At 42.6% G+C, this 24998-nt stretch overlaps 1 protein-coding gene across 2 annotated transcripts; it reads right to left on the reverse strand.

Annotated features, from left to right (window-relative positions):
* Nucleotides 1-3021: 3021 nt before the first annotated feature.
* Nucleotides 3022-24015, reverse strand: PCF11 (PCF11 cleavage and polyadenylation factor subunit). Of its 2 annotated transcripts, none has more exons than XM_066572354.1 (16): nucleotides 23795-24015; nucleotides 18925-19050; nucleotides 16474-16662; nucleotides 15900-16091; nucleotides 14002-15110; nucleotides 13553-13742; nucleotides 12825-13458; nucleotides 11261-12738; nucleotides 9736-9823; nucleotides 8895-9014; nucleotides 8276-8381; nucleotides 6944-7127; nucleotides 6389-6544; nucleotides 5272-5364; nucleotides 4717-4752; nucleotides 3022-4158 (listed from the first exon to the last, which is right to left on the reverse strand). In XM_066572354.1, exons 1-16 carry the CDS (start codon nucleotides 23981-23983, stop codon nucleotides 3946-3948), a joined length of 5103 nt encoding a protein of 1700 aa, XP_066428451.1. In that variant the 5' UTR covers nucleotides 23984-24015; the 3' UTR covers nucleotides 3022-3945. The 2 variants fall into 2 exon arrangements, with proteins under 2 accessions (XP_066428451.1, XP_066428450.1); XM_066572353.1 differs by having other exon boundaries at nucleotides 8276-8384.
* Nucleotides 24016-24998: the final 983 nt, after the last annotated feature.

The raw sequence follows: 24998 nt of genomic DNA on the forward strand, positions 1-24998 counted from the left end.
TAGCAAGTCAAGAAAGCATAAAACTGAAGGTCTCAAGGTATTAGTGCCTCAGTTCCTCTGCCTGTGGAGATGAAATGGTAGTGGCAGTTAACACTGTTACACAATTCAAGGTAAAAAAATAATAAAAACTATAAAAGAGATATTGCACATGTTTGTCATATTTGAAAAAAAGCACTAGATATAATTAAAAACATCCTCTGCAGTTTACCAGTGCCTATTTTCACGTTATCTGTAGTGTGATAGTAGAGCTTGGGCAGATTTGGGGTTGCCACAGAGAGGAGGGGGGGGAGTGAAGCTCCAGCACTCCAGCCTGACATTAACACACCCTGTGTGTGCTGTAACACAGCGCTAGATCCTGTGCCTCTGTCTCACCCCACCTCTACCTCCCCAGCTTGGCAGGCTGCATCACTGCCCTGCACAAAGCCTAGAAAACTTCAAAACCAGGACTCCATCCTGCAAAACACTGTACAAACAAACAGCAGCAGCACAGAAACACAGAATAATTCCAGCGGGAAGGGGCCTCAAGAGGTCATCTAGTTCATGTTTTGAGGTTTGAGTTGTTTGGGTTATTTTGAAGAACAGTTTCACCACGACATAATTTTCCCCCAAGGAAGAAATTGCTCATTATACCAAGTGAGGGTTACAGACTTCAGCCAAATTACACAACATCACAGGCAGGCCTGGCTGATTACACTGCTCGGCAAAGTTCTAATGTGTTTAACACAATGTTTCGGTACAGCAAGTTCAAGGCAACTTTTATTTTTTTTCCCCCCTTAACCCAGAGGAAAAGCAAACAACAAGGCCCACCAGCAGAAAGAATTTTGTCTCCCCTCTCGCTCTGGATACCTCCTACTGCATGGAGACGAATGCCAAGGGTGGGTGGCTGCCCTGGCTTCTGGGCACAGGACAAAGGCAGCAGCCTGGCACTGAAGCTCAGAAAAAAGCTGTTAATATCAATTCTGTAAGAAGACACATTGATGTTCAAAGCGAAGGGCAGGCTCAGTAATTTTAGCGCAATTTTTTTTTTTTACCAAAAATTGTCACCAAACACTCGTTCAATGTTCTGGGACAAAACTTTGCAGAAAGAATTCAGTAAGCACTTTGAGATCGGTACCTGCCCAAAATCCAGTAAAGGGATTAAGTGAAGAAGGATATGGCTCGGAATAGGGAAAGGCACAATTTAGGTGTTGCTATGTTTCCGTAACACACAAACCCAACCCTCGGAGCTCGGCTTTGGGAGCAGCCCCAGGGCCGCGGGAGCCGCCGGCCCGGCCCGGCCCGGCCCGGCCCGGCCCGGCCCAGCGCGGCCCAGCGCGTCCCGCCGGGCGGAGGCGGAGCTGCCAGGCCCGGGGCATGGGGAGGGCGCGGCCGGCCGGCGCCAAACACCGCCTTTCCCTGCGCTTTTGGTGGCTATGGAGCCTGCTCAGCGCCGCGTGTGCATTCCGGCGGAGCCCCTGCCACAGACCCGGGGTTCGGGAGAGCCCGTCCCGCCCCGAGCCACTGGGCCGCCCGCGGCGAGGGGACGGGGGAAGGAGCAGGCGGAGGAGAGGCGGAGGGGAGGCGGAGGAGAGGCGGAGGAGGGGCGGAGGAGGGGCGGGCGGGGCGGTCTCACCGGCTGGAGCGGGGCACAGCCGCCCCTTGCGAGAGGGCCGGCGGCTCGCCGCTGTCGCCTGGAGGGCTCCCTCCAGCTGCTGCTGCTGCTGCTGCTCCCTCCCCGGCGTTGCCATGGGCCCCGGGCTCGCCCTCCCGCGGCGGAAAATGGCGGGAGGGGCCTGGCCCGGCCCGGCCCTGCCGCGCGGGTTGTGCTGCAGCTGTTCGGGCCGTTCTGCACCTTCCGGCGGCCCTGGGCTGCAGCCGGCACGGTGATTGATCCCACGAGAAATGTAACAAGAACCAATTCTCATCTCGGAACCCCGCCAGTGATGCTCTGAGCAAGTACTGAACCAGCTTGTGCTCCAGATGATCTGACTCCGGTCACGCTGTGGGAACCTTTAACCCTCATTTCTTTCTGCAGCGACGCGATCCTGCTCCCCAGTTCCCTTAGTCAAAACTAGCTGGTACCCTGGGGGTAAGCCGGGTTCCTTTGATGGGGGGGGGGGGGGGGGGAAGGACGCTGTATTTCCAGAATCCTGCTTCCAGGCAGAATGAACCCTTCCCAGTCAGATTTACAGGTGTGCAGTGGTAATTACATGGACCAAGTGAGCTTAATGAACCATTTAGGGTTTAATTATCCTTGTCATTAAAGAGCTGTCATAAAGCCTATTTCTGCGACTTATAGGTCTCATTTTTGTTCTATCTCTAGTAGACAGAGTAATTTGTTCCCTTTTCTGAACAGCCTTCTGAATATTTAAAGACACCACGTCTCTGCTCAGTCTCCTCTGAACTTCAGTTGGTGCGATTTAGAAGTTCAAGGTATTCCAGGACACAAAGCATCATATTTGGGCCCGGGGACCAGGCTACATCCCTTCTCCAGGAAGAGGTTGCAACAACATAGGAGTAGCCCCTTACCACACAGCCAGCAGCCACTAACACCACTGCGTGGACTGACACCACCCTGATCCATTGTATTTTTGTGCCTCTGGACTGTCTATAATGAAACAGCATTTTAAAGTCTCATAGCTAGAACAGGGCAAGCTCACTAGAACTACATATAAAACAACTATCTACAACTACAGCTCCAACCTTAATAGAGGAATCAAAGCATGACTCGCACCTTCAAAACTGCGTGAAGCTGGGGTGTCAACATGGAAAGAAGTTTTTGCAGCCAATGTCTCCTGCACTGCTGATTATTTCCACTTGCACACTAAGGGGGAATTCTGACTCCCAGTATAACCTGGTAGGACTGCGACATTGCTTTCTCAGTTTTAGTGCTTCTGTCTTGCTCCCAGCAAGTTAAAAATACGCACTGCAACTAGCAGAGTGAATAAAACATCAAATGCATACTGAAACACACAACTTTATTTCAATTCCCACAAACGTACCAGCCACACAGACCCATCACTGAAAGGAAGAGACTCACACTCAAATATATGCTTAGTTTTATTTATAACATTTAAGAAATATTAACATCTCAGGATATCTGGTTTACCATCTAAGTCCAGTCATAAGCAACAAAAAAGAAAATGTTAACTATGTTTCAAATGAGCATTCTTACATTCATTCCCCCCTGTAACGTAAAGAAAATTCAGCTTTATTAAATTTGTGTTTGACTACTGGAAAAAAAATCATTAAAAACACCTTAACTACCAGGCATCCTGGTTTGTTAATCTTTTTTGTTGGCACTTGTGTTCACCACAATCAAGCACTCCGGTTGGTTTGTTAAATTTTCCCCCTCTACCCAGAACTGTCTTTTTGTGAGTTTTTCTACGGATTTTTTTATTATTTTGTTGTTGTAATTGTTTTTTTAAACATCTGGATATGTAAGCTTGTTCAAATAACTTTAAAAAGACAAGGAATCTAGGCCTGTCTGAGAAGCTCCTTCCCTTGATAACCCACCTATGGGATAACTGAAGGAAGAGTCTTGCTTTCATTTTTCCGAATCTTATTAAGCAAAAATTCATTTTAATCAATTTTAAACTGAAAAAAGTACAGAAACACTGTATTTATTTGATGGTGTGCATAAACATTACACTCCATACATAGCAAAAATATCTTTTATTTATAATTTACATTTCAACAAGTGAAAATTTTACATTTTTACATATACCATTAAATTTTCACGCATCTACAGAACTTTCACACAATGACACCTGAAACTGTGCAGGCAATAAGAAATTTCAAATACAAAAATGTATTTATTAACCAAACAGTAGTTGAGGCCCTGCCTCAATTGGACATTTTATTCATATAAAAAGTATTTGTCTTCCAGAATTAACACAGCAGCTCCTCTGTAAAAAACCAAAAAAAAAAAAAAAAAGAAAAAAAAGAAATCATACCGCAGTTTATTTAAACAGACTCCTCAGGTTCTGTTTTGATTTCTGTAGATGCAGGTGTGCTCTCTTCTGCACAGGCAGGAGGAGGGGTGTCTTCAGGTTCTTCTTTGATTTTAGGTGAGTCACAGGACTCTTCTGTTTCTTGTTTAACAATGTCCAACATTATATTTAGTGGATTTTCTGAAGGAGTCTTGCTGGGAGATGGTGTGCAATCAAATGATGATGTCTACAAAGTGAAAGTCAATGTAGCATTAGCACACTAAAATAACCATTTTTAGCCTCTTATTCTTTTTGCCTTTTTTCAAAATGGAAGTATGTTGGTGGTCAGGCACTCAAAATCCAAACTTCTACTTTGTCAAACTTTTAAAAAAACAAATTCATTTTTTTAATAGCATTACTTTTTTTTGCAATTCCTTTGAAAAGTATCACCAAGCAGAGATGCTTAACACATTACCATGAACTGTTGTAACTTCCAAAGCATTAAAAATGTCACACCAATACCCACCTACTCCATTGTTAAAAATTCCTAAGATAACACATTACTCCACAATAAATCCATCAAACCATGGCTTTGCTTTATGGCACACAAGCTGTCATGGTACTCACAACCAGAAACACATCTCAGTTAATTCTGTATTATAAACTTGCCATGCCCAAGGCCTCCAAGTCTTAGGCAAGAGAAATGGGCAGCACATTCTGAACACATCTGCTCCCTGCAAAGCAAAGAGATGAAGCAAACAAACTGAAAGCAAAATGCTTCCAAAAATATGAAGGATTCACTTACATTCTGGTAATCTTCATAACAAGATGGATGGTAAATCTGAAAAAAAAAATTGTTATACATTTAAATATGTAAAAATAAATTACAGCAGAATCACTGATAATGAACTGAACAGTGTCTATTACACATTATCACATAATTCATCTAGAGAAACTATGGCCTGAGCAGGCTAAGTATGGCGTCAGCCATACCTGAGACAAGATTTTGTGATGTTTATTTAGGATATATAATCATACAGCAGCCTGGTGAGTGCTGGGAATTATCTGTGCACAGCTGCATGCAGGAAGAACTGAGCCCATACCCACACCTATACACAGAGACGTCCATTTTTCTTTGAGCACTGCAGTGTAAGGGAGAGCTAGTGAGCCCATACCAATGACACCAGGATTTCAGGCACTTCCACAGGCAGGGATATTTATGTATTTGGAAGCCAGAAAAACTACAATAGGAATCCTTCAAGAGAAAAAGAGCACTAGCCACCTCCTCCTGGGTTTTTTTTCTGTAATTCTTCAGGGGTTTTACTATAATTAGCATCACATGTAAATAAGATCAGATTACCTTTTCATCTACCCTGATAGCATTCTTCAAGTGCCACTCTTCCTCTTCCTCATCCCAATACTGTTCAAATTGTTCTTGGCAAATTTCACAGCTCTGAAAAGTTATTGGAATAACAGAGATAAATCATGTTATTGCAATTTGCTCAACACATGAAATTCAAGAATCTAGCAGGAGTCAAATAAGGTTCTTTTAAATTAAGTATATTAAGCCTAGAACATGATCTTTCCCCCACACTTTAAAAATCACTTTAATAATTAGTAAACCTTAATTAAAAATTGAGTATGGTTTGCAGACAGAGAAAGGATCACCCTCTGGCCCTGAATACTCTTTGTCACTTGAGAAAGGTAAACTTTACCCCTTTAGTTAGTAAGTCTGCAAAGCATTTTGTAACAGTGTACTGCCTTCTTACTGTCACGTAAGACAATCAATTACAGCGATTTAACTAGTTTTATTTCTGGCAATATCTTAATTCTTCCCCCTTAACCTGCAATTTCAAGTGAGACAAAGCAGAAGATTTTTAGTACTTTTGTGAAAAATTATCAACCCAGAGAATAAAGCACAACAGGTGCTTTTTAAAATTAAAAAAAGGCTTTTCTGGTTTCATCACTAGTTTCTTAGAGACTTAGCACGTAAAACTAAACTGTAATTCTAACATTTGTATTTGATTACGACACTAATTCATCTACCAAAATACAGCTCTATTAGTTACTTTCAAGTTGTGATATTTCTTTCTTGTAACACCTATCTGCTACCAAAAAAGAAATTTTTGTGTTTGAAAGTACCAAAACCCCAGTAAATCCTGTAGTTATTTGAATGACAAGCAATCATCAAAGAACAAATCGCTTACACTACTTTCTCTACATAAAACATTTAGCAAATTAACACACTTTGCCCATTTCAATTTTGCTAAAACTACACAATGCCAATGGCTGTAGTGTTTTTTTAACTACAGGTTTCTACTACTCCTGCCCCTGGGAAGCAACCATTACATACACAAATACACAACCTACGGAGAGGCTACACAAAGGCCCAAGTACAAAGTCTACATTTAGTAACAAGAGTACAGTACAAGCCTTTAAAAGACTAGATTCTTGCTGTCTGGCAAGCTGAAACTTACCTCCACTGCTCCAGCTGGTCCAGCTGGGACACTCTGAAACTCCTTCTCTTTGGCAGCTTCCTGCGTCTTCAACACAACCTCTTCATGAGCTTTTTCAAAGAACTGGCTTTTAGCACGCTCCTCTAGATCTGCTATTTCTTCAAATTCAATCCAGTCCTAAGGAAAGTGATCATTCTCACTCAGACATCCCAAAGGATCATATTTAATAAATGCTACTTTGTTAAAACTGAAATATTTCCCACATGCAGCATTAGCACAGTGTACTCTTTCTCACAATGCAATGCTTCAAAAACTTTTACCAAAAAAACCACTATCCTTCAAATTCCATTCGCAGTGGAACGAAAACAGTGCAGTAAGCAGCTTTAAACTGTTTACTGTTCATCACACAATTGCCTTTTGTATTCTGACAGGCATTTGCGGACTACTTGAAGTATCTTGTTTATCACAACCAACTCCTGTAATGATGCAAATTTCAGCTGCAATCCTACAGCACATGCAGGAATAAAGCACAGAATCCAGCCTGTAATTTATCCAGACAAATACTGCATTACTTACTGTTAAACTGTAGTACCATCTCCTGTGTGTAATTTTTCTGCTAACATCTTTCTCCGTCCGGTTCTGGCGATAATGCCAATCCAAATGATCTGCATAAACATCTGTCTGTGAAGTAGTGAATCTCATTCCACAGGAGTAACACTGAATTCCAGTGTACAGCCGATTTATAACACTATCGTAACGCCTACAAAAAGAGAGAAAAATCTTAGCACTTCTTTAAAAAGAGATAGTAAAAAGTTTCTCAGTAAATTGCTTCACTTTCCTACAGTAGTAGGGAAAAAGCATGGATCTGCTCCAAGTTAAAAGTACACAATATGACTACATTTCATCCTGATTTCCATAGCAGAATCAACTTAAACCTTCAAAAAACAATGGGCTCTTATTAACGATTCATGAGAAACATGCTAGTGTTGTGTCTCATTCCTACTAGCTTTTCTGACTAATAATGCACAAATAGCAATGCCTTCATTTGGCCCAGCTTTACAAGGTACCACCAAATGGTATAATTAAAATCATAGAATGGTTTGGGTTGGAATGGATCTTAGAAGACCATCTAGAGTTCCAATTCCCCTGCCATGGGCAGGGATACCTTCCACCAAGTTGCTCAGGGCAATCTGGCCTAAACACTTCCAGGGCTGGGACATCCACAGCTCCTCTGGGCAATCTATTCCAGTGCCTCATCATCCTCTCAAGTAAAGAATTTCTTCCTACTATCTACATCTATCTGTTCTTCAGCCTGAGGCCATTTGCCCTTGTCCCATCACTCCATGGCCTTGTGAAAAGCCCCTCTCCAGCTTTCCTTGTAGTCCCCTTTAGGTACTGGAATGCTACAGTAAGGCCTCCCTGGAGCTGTTTCCTCTCCAGACTGAACCACCCCAACCCTCAGCCTATTCACAGCAGAGATGCTCCAGCCCTCTCATCATCCTTATGGCCTCCTCTGGAGTCACTCTCAACATGTCCTCCTTGTGTTGGGGCCCCAGAGCAGCACTGCAGGTGGGGTCTCACCAAAACAGAGGGTGAGATTCACCTCCCTTGACAACCTTGTCACACAGCTTTTGGTGCAGCCCAGGCCTGGGCTTCACTGCCTATCACAACCTTAGTGCTGAAGTAAGAACACACACACCTTTGTGTAAAGCTAACCTTTCCCATGTTCAATTTCTGTCTTTTTCCTTTCTCAGCTTCAACAAGGCTGACATCAAACAATGCAGGTTTAAGCTCCTCAGAATCACTAAGTGACAGATAATCTTTTAAAAGCTTTTAACTGTCTTGGATAAACTATCTAGCTCCTGCCACGCTGTTATTCCTACTGTAAGCCCATGCTACTATACGCACTGTCTAAGTTCTTCAACTACGAAGTTAGTGAGGTCTGGAACATTCTGATCTTCATTCTGATCATCATCCTCTTCTTCAGCATTCGGCTGGGCCGATGTTTCGTTCGCTTCTAGAAACCATGAAGATATTATTTTATCAAAATTTCAGTACCTCATCAGAAAGAAATTATGTGCTCCTAAAAGTTTTTTTTTCAAATATTATTAATACAATCTGACTATGGTTATCTTCAGTTAATCAGACTATCAGTTATCTTCTGACACCATTTTAAAAAAGCATAAAAGAAAATAAGCCAGAATTTCAATTGAGGAAAACAGTATTTCACCTCAGTGTTTGGCATTAAAATTCAGTCTTCACAGATATAAAAATATATCAGAAGATAAAAAGACCTAATTATCATCAAGAACAAGTTACAAAAGCACAGTACCAAAGACAAAACTGACTGCTCTAGATAGCTAAAATGTAAATTAAACAAGATACTAAGAATTTACTCAATCACATACACCAAAAATAGAGTTCAGTTTAAAAAAATCTATACAGGAGTTCACAGAAGTGTGCATTCTCAGATTTACACTTGAGCTGTGGATAAACTCAATAGTTAGAACATAATAAATCTACATACGTGCTGAAGTGGAATCAGTTTTAGACAATTTGAGGATCCCTGTTTTCAGCAGTTTAGCAAACAACTCATTCACATCAACCTGTCCAAGGTGGTTATCAGGATATGAATGGGAAAGGGCTCCTAGGGAAGAACATAGACATTCAAGGTGGCAAAAGGTTAGCATAAGAAATCAACTTCACTTTTATCTGTGTATTTCACAACACAATTTTCCTGTTGCCTCCCATTTATTTCATTTTTTGTTACAAATTATTTACCAACTCTCTGCTTTATCTAGTGGGTAATTTTTTCCCTTGAAACAGGGAATCTTTTTAACAAGATTTTCCCTTCCTTCATAATGTGTTCTGGAGTGCTATCTAAGCTGGTTGCCCATACACAGATCTCTACTTGAAATGCAATATTATCCTGGATTCATACTTCATAGATATTTCCCCACACTCAATATACTTCATCACCTAATTTAACCTTTTATGATGTTATTGAAGTTTTTCACTACTAACCACTCATACACTGGAAATGTCTGCACACCCCAGCACAGCAAGCTAGACCTACAGACTGATGCCTTCCAGAAAAACAGTTCAAAACCATTTTTTTTTTGTTTTTTCAGCACAACTTGATACCTAAACCACATGGTTAATGAAAACTAACAAAAGCCTCCAGTGTTTAAGAAAACCTCCTTAAGAGATGAAGGTGCTACAGATATCATATCTAAAGCCACCTCACTGAGGAGGCTTCCCTTAATCCACACACCCCAAGTAATTCAGGACATTAAAAAATGTCATTTTTGTGGCCACCACCAAATGAACAATCCAAAAGAAATAAAAGGAATTCTCTTGTTACACACCTGCAGGGTTCTGGACAAAACTTCCAGGATTTGGCAAATACTGCTGACCTTGGCCATAAGGTCCTGGTTGAGCAGACATGAGAGAAACCTGTGAAAGTAAACATTTATGTAATCTTTGTATAACAATGTGACTATAAACTTACTTTTCACATTTTATTATTAACTTCTAGATGTTTCTCAATTATTTCACATATATTGAACTCCTTCCAGGAATGAACCGTGTCAGTTTGGTATTGAAGAAGACCACAAATAACTGTATGATCTTTCCCTAATTTTAATCTCCCACTAGGAAAATTCAGACCACATCCTTGTTTTGCCTACTATTAAAACAAACAAAACCCTACCACAACACATTCAACACCTTTCCTTCTACTTAACAATCACATTTTCCAAACATAGTGCTTCTTTTTAAATTGCTCATGTTCACCAAAATAGAACTCATCAAGAAATTCAAAGAACCCGTAGATGTCTATTAAAAAATGCCACAATTAATTCCTATTAGGACCTGAACCAGCATTTAGTAGAGACATGCATCTTGAAAACAAGACTTTTTAGCACATCAGCTAAGTAAGCTGTAGGTAGAAAAACAAGTCTTTATAACACATTTGTAATAAAAATGTTTGGAGGTTTTTTCCTACAGTAAGCTGTAGGTAGAAAAACAAGTCTTTATAACACATTTGTAATAAAAATGTTTGGAGGTTTTTTCCCTAACTGGCTGTTTTCTGGATTTACACACTGTTTAAGATTTTACCCCATTAGAGGTCTGTAGGACACATTACCTGCTTTTGTACAATCAGTAAACTCTTCACATTCACTTTTTAACCCCCAAAATTAAAAATGCATTTAGAAATCTCTAAACTACTGCAAGAAATTACATCAGTTTCACCACTGTAAAGTATCATTTACTCCTTTTGAAGGGAGCATTTCCAAGAGGCAACAGCAACGACAACTGAACTGACAAAGCGAGACAGTGCCAAGAGAATTTTAAAAGACAACAATGCAGTTGAGAAAGAAAGTTCAACAATGGCCCTATCTTCCTCAATTCCCCAAAGTTATGGATATCTCTCTAAAACTGGCTTGTAACCAGTACTAACAGCTGCAAAAAGACAATTATTATTTTAGTCCTGTCTAACTTCACACCTCTTATAAAAACTAATCAAGTATAATGTAATCACTTACATTATCTTTTATGCTTCATATAGAGTTCACTTTTGTTGAAATTTAATGAGAATACCAAAGGCTTCCAATTACCTGGTTTTGTTCTAATGCTGAAAATAATAATTTCAAAGACATATTCTGAACTATGAAGTGATTGCAAAGATCTAATATTTTGTCTAATACTTAAAAAAAGATTCTTGAAACATAGCAATGCACGTCCTTCTTAAATTATCTAGTGACGTTTTTAAAGTGACTCTTAGCCTGTCAATGCTTTAGAAAAATATTCCAGTTTTACAGGAAGAAATCCTGCTAATTCTCTAACAGAAACACTTCTGCAAGCAAAGTATTTGATGCAATCAGCTCTTACCTGATTACCTCCCATTGGCATATTACTGAAATTTCCATATTGAGGACCCTGGAGACCTTTTTCTTCGAAGTAATGTCCAGCTGCTCTCAGTGGGAAGTTCTGTGCTCCTGGGCCAGCTGGCCCATTGAAATTTGGTCCGGGCGAACCATCAAATATATCAGGTCTCTGGAACTGCATTCCATGAGCTGGTCCATTGTAGCCCTGGCCAGGATGTTCACCAAACGGACCACCTTGTCCATACGGTGACATTTCTAGTCTTGAGGCAGGATGGTTAGCTACATTTTCAAAACGTGAACCCTGAAGGCCGAGGGGCAAGTCGAACCTAGAGGCTGGCTGGTGAGGTCCATCAAATCTTTGAGGTATGGCTGTTTCAAATCTTGCTTGTGTCTGTTGGCCAGGTGCCAACCTTGGACCAGGCTGTCCATGAATTCCATCAAATCTTTGCAGGAGAGACAGCTGTCCAGGCTGACCATCAAATCCAGCTCCCTGACAGCCATCAAATCTTGGACCAGCCCGACCAAGAGGACCATCAAATCTAAGTCCACCAGCTCCCTGGTGTACTGGTCCATCAATCAACCTAGGACCTAGACCTGGCTGACCACGTGGTCCGTCCAGTCTCAGCCCACCACCTGATGGTCCATGTGGTCCCTCAAACCTGAGCCCACCACCTGATGGCCCATGTGGCCCCATGGGCTGACCATGTGGCCCCTCAAATCTGAGGCCACCTCCAAGTTGTCCATGGGGCCCCAACGGCTGTAAATGTGGCCCCTCAAACCTGAGGCTACCCCCTGGTTGACCATGAGGCCCCAAGGGCTGACCATGGGGTCCCTCAAACCTGAGACCACCCCCTGGTTGACCCCGAGGCCCCATAGGTTGACCATGAGGTCCCTCAAACCTGAGACCACCTGAAGGCTGACCATGAGGACCCTCAAACCTGAGACCAACTCCAGGACCTTCAAATCTAGCCCCACCTACAGGCTGCCCTGCAGGCCCCTCAAACCGCAGAGGCCCAAGAGGTCCCTCGAACCGCAGCGGACCTCCTCCGCCAACCTGGCCTGAGGGTCCTTCAAATCTCAGGGACCCTGCCAGCTGCCCTGGTGGCCCATCAAATCTTAAGGCTCCAGCTCCCCCTGCTCCTGCCAGTGGTCCATCAAACTGAGATGCACCTGTCCCCACCAAAGGCCCCTCAAATCTCATAGCAGCCTGTCCAGCTGGCCCATCAATTCTGGAACTTGAACCAGCAGCAGGACCATCAACAAAAGGACTGCCTTGTCCATCTACCCCAACCCTTGCAGCAGTCGGTCTAGGTGAGCCATCAAACAGAGGTCTGTCTTCCATCAGTGCACTTATCCTCTGCTTTCCTTCAATACCTCCAAATCTTGATCCTGGACTTTCTGGAAATGGTGCTTTCTCTGGATCTTCATACCTAGCTCTTTTGAAACGTTCAGTGAACGGTGACCTTGGTTCCTCTCGAACACCTAAAAGAACCAGAACAAATCATATAACCACTCGCTAATACACTGTCAATTACTTAACAGATACAAAATAAAGTAAAATCACATACCAGCTTGCCCAAGAAGCTGTCTTTCTTCACGATTATCAAACCTACAGAGTGCATCTCCATCTGTTTTCTGGAACTCTGCTGTGCTTTTCCCTTGTTGTCTGAGAGCATCTCTAAATTCATCCGATTCTCCCCAGCTGTCATAAGGATCAGAACCTCTTGCTCCTTTAGTAGCACGCTGGTCTTCAAGTCTTCGTCGACTCTCAAGTGGTGACAGGTTTTCAGCAAATGGTCTTGTAGTGCCACTTACAGGAGAGTGTCTCCTTGATCTTTCTGCAAATGGCTCTTTTCTGTCAAACTGTACCCCCCGCTTGGCTTTTGCCTGCTCACATTCTATTCCAGAAAGCAGTGCATCAGGTATATGATAATCCAAAATATCATCAGGATCCAACAGATCAAGCCTTGACAATGAATGCTGAACTTGTGTCCTTTTTAGTTTAGCTTTATGTTCGTAATATGTTAATTCTGCATCTGATAGAAGAGGTTTCTTTTTCAAACCACATTTTTCCTCTGTAGGGCTATCCCAGACATTACATCTGTGCTTTCCTTCCTGATACTGGAACAGCTGTCGGATCTGATGAGCTACCATGAGAAACTCATCTTGTGTTATTTCACCAGATGTCAAGCGGTCATTAGCCTGTAAGATGAAGTTAAAATTTAGACTTCCAAAAAGACAAGAAAAAAACCCCACACCTGGGACATTTCTATGAAGACAGATTTATTAGTATTACCTTCTTAAGTAATTCTCTTTTACTTGCAGATGTCAATTCTTTGGGAATCTGTAAATTGGCATCCACACTTAACCGGTGCTGCTGCTTTGGTGCTCGGGGTGATAGAATTCCTTTACCAGCAGGCCAGTTTTCCCGATGTCTTTGGTGAGGGGATTTAACCAGTGCTTGGTGTTCATCATTCTGCTGTGAGCTGAAAACAAAAATATATGTAAAATATAGATTATTCATTATTCAGGATGTAATGGTTCCTACTAGAACTGATCATGGCAAAACATTGCTATCACCTTAGAATCTAACTATGCATCACCTCTGTATTTCACTAGTAGAAACAAATTAAACCTATCAATTTTAACAATCCAAACACTGCCTCTCAAAGTCAGCTATACTGAAGCCAACAGGAGAATTTCCACTGACTTCACACACAAGTTATTTAGGAGATAGTAACTTACTTTTTACTTTCTTCCCAACCAGATTTCCACCTCTTGCCTGATTTGGATCCCTGCCAGTTTTCTGCATTCTCCTTTGGATCTGGAGAAGCTTTTGCAGAATGCTGGGTGGCTGTCTCTTGGGGTCTTTCTTCTTGGGCTTTTTTCAATCTCCTTGGATCACGCACCTCTTGTTTAACATTTCTCTTATTAGAATTTCTTTCATCTCTTGCTGCTTGTGTACCTTCTTCAACGTGAGACTGCTTAGGGCCTATTTGACGTATCTTTCCAATTTTAGGAGTTGATGAAGTAGGAGATAAACTCCGAAGTCTTCTTTTAGGTGATCTCCTCTCCCGTCTTTTTGGAGAGTGTGTAGATGGTGATCTTGCCTTAGGAGAGCGTGATCGTGACCGTTTTCTACTACTTGATCTTCCTTGTTTCCCACCCTGTTTTTCTGACTCCTCTGTAGTTGTATCTTGTTTCTGAACAGCACCATTAATCACTTTATTTCTGCTCCCTACTGGTCTATGTTCACAAGTCTTATGCTCTTCTTTTTCCTTCTTCTCTGTACTTCTCCTCTTTTCTTTGATCTCCTCTTCCTTCCCCTCTGACTTATCCTGAAGATGTCTTTTCAGTCTTGGATCCCGCTTACTGATGTCAGAAACCTTAGCACTTTCACATTCCTGGTTTTTGCTGTCTTTAGTATCGGGCAGCTTATTTTTCAAAGGGGATGGTGATTTAGATTTTGCTTTGGACTGTTCAAGTTCTTTTTTCTGTGTTTTTTCACTTGCTTTTGATTTTTCTGACTTCGTTGAGTTCTGTTTTTCAGCCTGTGCTGTTTTGTTTCCCTTGGTCTCAGACTGACTGGTCACACTTGGTGAAAATTCTTTCCTGTGAGACTGATCTTTAGTATGAGAAGAATGTTGGCCCATTCTATTAAGCCGAGGATCCCTGTTCACTATTTTGATATCATGAAGTGGAGGACTTGGGGATGGTTTGTTTTTTTCAGATTGCACAGTAGTTTGATGAGGTGGTTTAACTGTCATATGAGGTGTGGGAGACATATGTTGCTTGGAAGGTGCTGGAACTGAAGCTATACTAGATGATCCCTGCTGAACACTAAGAGATACAGCCTGAAATTGGAAAAAAATCCAGGATTAATCTGCATGCCACAACTCCTACTCAGAGGTGCTAATACTCTGTCTCAAAACCAAAACTATAATAGCCATGTCTTGAGAGTTATGAGCTTCAGCCATTCAACAGAAATTGACCCACTAATTGCTAATTATAAGCACTATAATAATGCAGTACCATTACAAATCAAATTCAAACACAGTGCAAGATCAATATATAACATAAATACTGCAAAAGATGTAAATTTGGCACACATTCCAATTACAGCGCTAGCTTTCCTATATTTTCCACATGCTCTAGGCAACTCAGCTGCCAAGTATCCTATTTTCACACTTTAGTTCACAGATGCTTTATTTTGTATTGTCAACTATCAACACAGCAAGACTTCCAACTACTGCCAACCAAAGAACTGACTTTGCTTACAAACAATCGGGCTCCCTTGTTCTTTAGGAACAAACATATTTGAAATAGCTCAGCTCACTGTCAGTTGCAAGACGTGAAGGATGGAAGATCACAGTCAGGTATCATTCTGAAGAGAGATTAAAACCAAACCACAAGAATTCCACTTTTTTTTTTCTTTTGTTTACATTTCAGTTTAATACTTAAGGTTTCAAGATAACAAAAACTCTTCAGGAACCCCAGCTCCACTTGCATTGCTGTGGTAGTCCTAAAACAGCTACATTTGCCTAACATGAGCGAAAACCAATGAACTATACTTACCAGTACAGTCAAGTACTCTCCAAAAGAGAGACCCCAACTACCCAAGTTTTATCAACTATCCTACTCACCAACTGTGCTTTAGTCTGTTCCAGCTCCAGCTCTAGTTTTTTTTGCTGCAGTTCTAACAACTGTTTTTGCTTTGCAAGCAACTGCTGCCTTATCAGTTGCTCCTGTGTCAAATTCTTTTGTATTTCAGGAACAGCTGGAGGAGTAGAGGCACCAGAAGTGACAGCAGAGGTAGGTGCATTAGATTCCTCTGGCTAAAAACAAAATAAAGAAAAATTACATTTAAAATCCTAATAAAATGAACTAAATCCATCTCCTTTTCAGTGTTATCATGATCCAGTACTGGGACTTAGTTCATACAGCAGTTATAAACTGCAATTGCCCCACTATGATTTGCCTGCTTTGACGGGTGTGGAATTTAATATCAATACCTCAATGTTCCAAAGCCTAGAACTCAATTAGTAAATTAAAAAAAAAAAAAAACCCTTCAAATATTCTGAATTTATAAATTTCTCTTACCTGTTTACAAAGGTCAGATAATTCATTCTTAATATTTGAAATTGTCAAAAAGCAGCACACAAACAATGAAAACTACATGTATTACCATCTGTTCTTCCAGAAGGCAGAAAAACTTACCGATTTATTTAAAAACTTAGGATTCACATGGATGCTAGAAGTATTCACATTTGGGGGCAGAGGTTTAATTGGCCAGGCAGGATCTAATGAGTTGACTCTGACATCAAGTGCATATAGTTTCTTCAAAGGAAAAATATCATCCCATGTGGAGCGTAATTTAAATAAACTTTTCCTAGTATTTTCATCCACCTAAAACAATAAAACAATTCTATGGCTTGTTAAGTTAATATAGAACAATTTCTTAAACTTTTCTGTAGAACTTAAGACTTCATTCATTTCCTATTTCTATCTTGCCATTTCAACATACTGAACTTGCTACACAAAATTTATAAGCAGTGCAGACAACACATCTCTATCAATGGGATCAGTAACAGAAGCTCAAATGTGCAATTGTTGTTTCAAGGCCATTTGAAGATTTTATTTTGTATTACCATGCTCTGAGAATTTTCTTTCAACTTTTCCATTAGCAAAATTCTCATTTTAGTGGCCCAACTTCTGTGGAAAAAAATACAGTAACAAAGGTATTGAAAGGCAACCGCCTCTGAGACAATACATCATTCAAGTGTTTGTGCCGGAGCATAACAATGACAAACAGATCAAGAAAAAACAAACTGAATGGAAAAAAAGGTGTTTTGCTCAGCTGTTTAGTCACTGAAGGATTTTTTCCAACAAATGCAATAAAATGAGTATTAGCTAAAATGATGTCAATTACTATTTCAGTTCAGCTGCAGAATTAGACCCATCTATGTATGAGTCACAGATCAAATGTACTTGTAGGACCAGAGGCCCATTTTATCTCTTTACAAACAATTGGATTATCTCATGGCAGCTAAATTAGAAATTTACAATAAAGCAAAATTTAGTTCATCTCATAACTTAAATGGCTCAACTGAACAATAAATAAAAAACATTAAAGGACAAAATATATGCAGCTGTCAAATTTCAAAATCCCAATTCAATCATTAAGCATTGCCCATGTAGATGATTTTTGCTGCCATTTTCAGATGTTACATCTAGACACAGAATATTCTGGAAAGTTTGGAGGTTCTTTTCGGGCAAGAGCAGGAGCTTCAATAAAAGTAATTCATACTGAGTAATTGGGGGATGATGCCTCTATACAATTTTCCATGAGAGGCTTCACTGAAGTTCACTGCAAAAATGTGCAGGAATGACTAAGCAAACAGTTTGACTTCAAGTGTCTAAAGATACCTTAGTGACCATTTACTGATAAAACCCAGATCTGTAACAACGTCTGTGCTGGAATTCTACTCACATCTTTTAACAAACTAAGCTATTAGAAATGACTGCCACCTTACACATCTAACTAGTACACATAAATAGTTCTAGTTAGCTTACTAGCAAGTTAACATATAAAACTCTGAAGATGAGTTGTTATCCAGAGCTTCATTCAGCTGCAACTTTAAACACAACTCAGTAGAAGAGCATTCACAATTTAACACCAAAAAACCAAGTAAATCTATCTATCTGCTCTACACATAGGAGTTTTAAGTCCTCTACAGTCATGATCACAACCTATTCCTTACTTCATCACACACTTTACATCTGAAAACCATATATAAAGCGTACTGGGATTTCAGATCCTCGCTGATATATAATGATAAATATGCAAAAGCTTAATTCATCTCATTCTTATGGAACACCACTTTCTTCTAACATACAGGAAACCACAGAAGTTAACCCTTCTTTTCTGATCCAACTTAAAACCCATTCAAGTCTGGCCTTTCAAAACCTGGACTTTGATATGCTTTTCTCACAGAGGAGTGTGCACAATTACTTCACTAGGCTTCAAAATTAAGAGCCAGAATTAAAAGATATGGCAGCAGCTTTTGACGTTGAATGAAATTAAAACTTATTTATAATACAGTCACACATTTTAAGGTCCTTCTCTCACACAGTCACAGCACTTTTTTCAGCTGACAGACCACCAAGAGAGAACCAGGTGTCAGTGCTACTCCCTCTTGAGTTTAAGCACTCATTCTGCACAATGTGAATTATGTAAATCAAACAAATCTAACTATAGGAGACTGAGGCTTTGAGAAATGCACAAAAAACCAAATCTCAGTCTATTCTTGGCATAAGGACTATTAAATATCTTAAAAATAAACCAAAGATTTGTAATTAATTGGTCTATACATTACAAAAAGTCCATCCAGCTAAGCCATCAACAGTCAAAATCCTGTTAGTAAAATCTTGCCTGGACAGGAAAGCTACTGATGTTTACACACCAAATTAAGTAATACTTTACATCTTTCAGCTAACATGCTTGATAGCAGAAGGAATAATCTTTTACAGTATAGATACTGAGATTTATAAAAACCAATCCATTTGTATAGTTCACCACACAAGAAAACCCAAACCTGAAACCACGTACTTATTTTACCAGGAACAAATTTTGCTTAGAATACAGTACTTTTCTGAAAGTGTATATACCTTTTCAAATACACAAATAAATGTTGCAACTAGGTTTTTAGTAAATGCTGTGAGATACTCTCTTCCCACATTCTTGACAATGGAATCCATTAGGTACATAACGGGTAGCTTCTCTGATGCAGGAGCCTGGAGTAATAAGAAGAAACTGAGAAGTTTAGTACAACAAAAACATACTTTAACTTTTTCAAATAAAGGGATTACCAATCCCAGAAATACAGACCTCTCTTTTTGGTTGCCACTATAAGTACCAAGGGATTTTGTTTGGCATTTTTGTTTATACAAAAACTTAATCTGAAAAATGGATACTCAGTTCAAAGTATAATACAGTGGGTCTATCACCAAAAAAAAAAAAAAAAAAAAAAAGGAACACCTTAGGTTAATTTGTTTGTTTATCAAAGCTTTGGAAAAAGGGGGAAAAAAAAAAGAGGAAAAAAGAAGCCCACAAGACAGTATTGCCACTAGTGTACTGAGTGTAACCTTTCCCTTGAGGAAGCAACTTAGCAGGAAACCATCGTCTGCACTTCAAGGAACTTCTAAAAATTGTTTATAATTCAAACCTCCTGGATGGGTTTTTCTGGATTTCACAGAACACAAATTAGACTTCTGGCAAACAGCCCAAGTCTGTGAACTTCTGTAGCTGTAAATTATATGTTGATTATCACAGTTTTTCATAAATTACACGCAGAAAAGGTTGCAATTATTTCACTGTAATCCAGCTGGATATAGCCGAGAGTCCCATTCTCTCTTGGCACTTGCAGATGGCGATGGTTCTGATTTCCAAAATGCATGCAAAAACAGTCAGAATAGAGTTCAAAATCCAGTCAAAACTCAAGTCATCTGGTCGACTGGGTAAACGCACAGACAAGCTCAGGAACTGCAACCACCATTTTCATAGAAGGTTGTCTTCAAACTCTGTAGACAGCTTTGCTACAGGAGGCTTGGGGGCTTTTTAGTTTGGTTTTGGTTGGGGTTTTTTTAAATCCTTTTTCAAAACTCATACCAAGTTTGTGCAATAAAAGTGTGGTGACCCTGGACCACTACAGCAACTTCCAATTTACAGAAAGCAGTACTGGACTAGTAAAAGTGATTTTAATGCCTGCCAGTAGCTTTCACAAAGCAGAAGGCACAGCAAAGTTCCAAAAAACATCAGCAAGTACAAAGACTCGTTGAAGAGGACATGGAAGACAACACAAGCAGTGTGTGTTGACCATGAACCCCTGGGAAGAGCATCCACTTGTAATACTTTAAGTTCCATTCACCATCTGGTAAGCTCTGGATAAAAGCAGAACAACTTCACTCACTGCTCATTTTAAACAGAATAGGCTACCAGATTAATTAACGACACCTTACTTTGCAGGCAGGCCCATTATCCAGACATGTGTGTGAAGTGCTACTGCTTCACCATTTTAAATGCAATTCCCTCCCCTTTGAGGTGGTTCACAGAAGGGCACTCACTCAACAGTAATTTTTACATGGGCAATCGGGCTTCCTCACTCTTAGAAGCGTACTAATTTGCCATGACCTGAAACTTATTATTCAAGAGGGCAGAACTCCTTGTTAGTTGGGGTGGGAGGGTAGGGGGGTGTCACTGCCTTCAAACATATTGGAAAAAAGTAGAAACAGGCAGGTGATGCATTTTGTGCAGAAAAAGACAAAAAAACAGCTACATTAGCTAAAACTAATTGCAGCACATTAGAAGCCAATTTCACGCTGTGACGTAATACTGAACTGTAAACAATCTAATGTGCAAGTGTTAGAAAAAAGCATCACTTAAGTCTCAGACATAGAAGACTGTGGATCTGCAGCTATTTAAAATGTCTGTGGAATACTGGCTTCTTCTTGGAAGCAGTCTGCACAATGGCACATTAAAAACACTCCAGTTCTGAGTGCCTTCTTTTATAACAAAACGACAGTGCACCACTTCTGACTTTTAGTCAGTGTGTTAGACACACAAAGAGCTCTCCCAGAAGTACCTATGCCCAAGAGCTACTCCCCAAGTTGAATTCTTCCATTTCACCAATGCAGGAAAGTAGCTCACTACACTCAGCTAAGCTGGAAGTTTGAGATGCTGGGGAAGCATTAGTAGCAAAAGCACTAAAGAAGTGTAACTGTCCCTTTCATCATGCATCAGCCTGTTACAGCAATCACACAGAAACACCACCATCTAGGTAAGGAAGCTGACTTCCACCTACGGAGCGCAATTAGCAGCTCAGCAGCATACCCTGCTTCAAACATAAGCTATTCAGGTGTCGCATTTTAAAAAACGTGACTTAAATACAGCTGGAATATTTAAGTCTTCTTTTCTGGAAGTGTTTATTATGTCAAGGTATCTAGCAGGTATTTCAATAACCACAAGAGGGAATCCCACACCGGAATGCATTTTGTTTCCAGGAGGTCTCTGCAGCACCCCCAAGCAAGAAAGATGCCCGCACGACACTAACCAAAGGCAGGGAGGCGCCGCATAACCACCAGAACGCAGAAGAACACTAACTCTGAGCTCAGCATAGCATTAAAGACTTCTTTACAAAACTCCCACTGTTCCTTCAAATAACGTAGGAAAGCTATTGTTGGAAATGTGTGGCTCTTTTTTATTAGTTTCCTAAAAGATTTCAAGTTTAAAATATATCTGGCAATTCAACCCCAAGTCACAAACTTGTGAAAAAATTTGTTAAAAAAAAAAGAAAAAAAAAGGCAACTTTGTATACAAAATAGGTCTTGGAAACAAATTCTGCACTATACAATGGTAAATAAAAAGACAAATACATATTTCAGACTTTTTATTTACAAACTTTATAATACCAGTCACACATTTCAGAACCATTTATTAAATAGTAAAGCAGACCACTCAAGTTTTACACTAAACAAACTGTCTCCAGGCAACACTTTTTAAAAGTGGCTTAGTAAAGGAGATCACTTTCCCAGAAACAACTAAAAATTTGCCTTGAATAAACTACAGTCATAAACAGTAACTAGGCAAAACTAACCATTGATACAGGTTTTAAGAAGACATCCTTTAAAAAACCCCCACACCTCAGGGCAGGTTCTAAATCACCCAGAAATGAAAAAAAAATTGACAGCATTGTTATTTCATCACAAATCATTTTATATACATCCACTGCCCTTTAGGAGATATAATGGTGAGAGCTATTAGATTATGAGGTCACCTCCCCAAGGAATGGCAAAGCTCAGCCACTGGCAGCATTTAAAACTAGACTGGAAGAGGTCTGTGGCACACTAAAAAGACATCCTGCATTGATAGAAAGATAAGATTAAGTATCTTAAAAGATGTTTCCCACCCCCATCATTAGATAGTACAATTCTCACCATTATAAACCACGATTAAAGCCAAAGAAAAAAAGCCTTTTAACACCTGAGATCAGAGGGAGCAAGGGAAACAACGGGGGAGGGGTGGCTGGCACGAATACGGGGGGTTGGGGGATTGAAAGAAGAACCCTTTTCTTCTAAAATGCTCGCTAAAAAGGTGCTGCAAACCCCCATGCATGTACAGTGGCTGACTGATGTCAGCAACTGCCTGGGCTGGGCTCAGAGGGAGCCTCCTCTTTCCCTTTTTATATCATGTGCCTTTCAGACGCCATGTTAGGATCCTACAGGCTGCTGCAGTTTCTACAGTCAGGGAGAATTTCTTCTACCACATCCTCAACTAATAAACTTCTCTAGCCAAAATAAATTAAATACGCACACAACGCTAGTGCTACTCGGGGCACAGATCACCTGAAATCCGAACAGATTATCCCAAGCCCACAGAATTTTCTCTACCGAGGCAGAGCAAAACAACCCCCATCACCACCACACATGCTTCTCTAACCGAAAGAGATGTTCACCTTTCACCCACAAACTTTTTTACGATATAAGGGAGCCTCCACCCCTCAATTAATCTCTCACAGGGACCGCACTGGTGAAATAGCTTTAACTTATACTTAAAGGTCACTGCACTTAGCCCTTCAGTGGCGGACAATTTGCGCTCTAAAAACGTAACCTTATTTTCGCTTTAGACCACCCCCCCAAAGAAAAACCCAACTCTCCACGAGATCTCCCCACTCAGGTCCTCTCTAATAATTGCAGCGTCCACCTACTGTAAAAATCCCTAAAACGCCAGGGTTTAGTCACCAGATTCGGAGACCGAATCCTGGCTGCGTGTCGGGGGAAAGCCCGGCTCCAAGGGCGAGGAAGTGCAGCTGCCCAGTCACTGCCGGGCCGCCATGTTGTGCCTGCTATTTACGCGGGGCTCCCAGCGACAGCCACGCTGCCCTCCTCCCTCAGCTCTTCCTGGGGCCAGTCCCAAAGCCTTCCCTACTCCCAACAGGCTGGTGTGGGGGCTGCTCCCCTCCCTCGAGTCCCCTGCTCCCTATGCCACGGGGGAGTAGAAGCAGCAGCAGCACCCTTAAGCTTCGCGATGGAAGGAGGAGCCCCCGCCCGCCGCCTCGCCCCGTTGCTCCCTGATCCCACCGGAGACACGCTCCCCTCCTCCGCCTGTATCCCGCACGGCGACCCCCGGCCTCCTACACCCCCGTCCTCCCCCAACTCCGTCCAAGCCGCACTCTCTCTGTTCGCCCCCTCACTACCAACACCCGAGGCCCCCCCCCCCCCCGGCACTACTTCCTAGGCCCCCCCGCCGCCCCAGCCCAGCCCAGCCATGCCCACCCGCCCGAGCCTCTCCCCCTCTCTCTCACCCCATCTCCCGACCCTCGGGCCCTCTCGTCTCCCGGCCCTGCGGTGTCCCCCTGAACCGCCTCCGCCGCTCGGCTCCCCCCGCGCCTGTCCTGCGGGCCCCCAGGCCGCCCTACCCCGCTGCCCCGGCCGGTCCCCCCAGCAGTATAGGTAGGAGTAGTAGTCGGTGGAATATAAAAACCTTGGCGATTTGCGCCTCGATCAGGGAGACGATGTCCTTGGCGAAGGGCACGTTCTCCTCGGCCAGGATGGTCAGCATGTTGATGTGCGGTTTGCTGTTGAACGTCAGGTCCTCCAGCGACGACTGGTAGTCGCGGCACGCGTCCTCCCGAGCCTCGCTGCTGCCAGCGCTGCTCTCCGGGGCCGACATGCTGCTCCGACCAGGACCCGACCCACCGACCGACAGCCCCCTCCCCGCGATCCCCCGCCGCCGCCGCCGAGCGATGCCGATGCCGCCCCCCCGCCGCTGCCGCTGGGCTCCTCTACCGCATCCTCTACGCCGAGGCTCCCGCTGGCTGCGCTGCCGGTGCCGCCGCTCCTCGGGCCGCCGCCGGCTCAGTCTCCGCGCTCACAAAATGGCGGCGGCGGGCACGGCTCGCGAACCGCTTCCTGCAGCCGTTGCGTCATGTGAAATTGTGCTCAGGAGAGGGGCCGGCGTTTCGGAGAGGCCCTTTTGTTCGCCGGACGCGCCCTGATTGGCTGGCGCCCCGCCTGCGCGGCTCGCCATTGGCTCCTCCGTCACCACAGCGGCCCCCGATTGGCTGGCACCGCCCTTCCTCACCGCTGACAGGCTCCTGCGCCCGAGTCCCGCTCTCGCACGCGCGTCCCGACTCGCAATTGGCCACGTCTCCCGTCCCGTCCCGCCCCGCCGCTTCCTCCCGCCTTCCCGCGCTGCTCCGAGCGCTGATTGGTGCTGGGCGCAGCCCCGCCTCCCTCCGCGGCCCGCCCCGCTCGCCGTTGGCTCAGCCCCCACACGGCAGTGGCCGCTCCCTGGGCGCTGGGTTTGCCCTGCCGTATGGGAAGCGCCTGGGCGAGAAGCAGTGGCCATCAATAAAACCACAAAAAGTTCCACCTCAGCACGAGGAAGAACTTTTTCTACGTTGAGGGTGGCAGGCTGCCCTGGGAGGTTTGTGGATCTCCTTCTCTGGAGATTCCACAAACCCACCTGGAGGCGTTCCTGTGTCACCTGCTCCAAATGGCTCAGCCTGGGTGCGGGGATTGGAATAGGCAATCTCCAGAGCTCCTTGCCAATCCCGTGGTTCTGTGGCTCGTTCGCCTCGGCAAGAGCCCTGCCCCCCGTGCTTCTCCGATGCCATCCCTTTAAGCAGTCAACCCTCGCACCAGTGTTCCCAGGTCTTCACAGAGCCGGGAGCCGCCGGAGAGAA

This window comes from Molothrus aeneus, chromosome 2, assembly GCF_037042795.1.
Source record: "Molothrus aeneus isolate 106 chromosome 2, BPBGC_Maene_1.0, whole genome shotgun sequence".
Classification (NCBI taxonomy): Eukaryota; Metazoa; Chordata; class Aves; order Passeriformes; family Icteridae; genus Molothrus; species Molothrus aeneus.

What these genes read in the sequence shown, in the direction of transcription:
- PCF11 (XM_066572353.1), bottom strand. Translation starts at nt 23,983, where the DNA reads ATGTCGGCCCCGGAGAGCAGCGCTGGCAGCAGCGAGGCTCGGGAGGAC. An exon ending in TCGAGGCGCAAATCGCCAAG is followed by an intron (nt 19,051 to 23,794) that starts GTTTTTATATTC and finishes TTATTACTCCAG; the next exon opens with GCTCCTGCATCAGAGAAGCT. An exon ending in GGTTGGGAAGAAAGTAAAAA is followed by an intron (nt 13,743 to 14,001) that starts GTAAGTTACTAT and finishes TTTTGTTTTCAG; the next exon opens with CTCACAGCAGAATGATGAAC.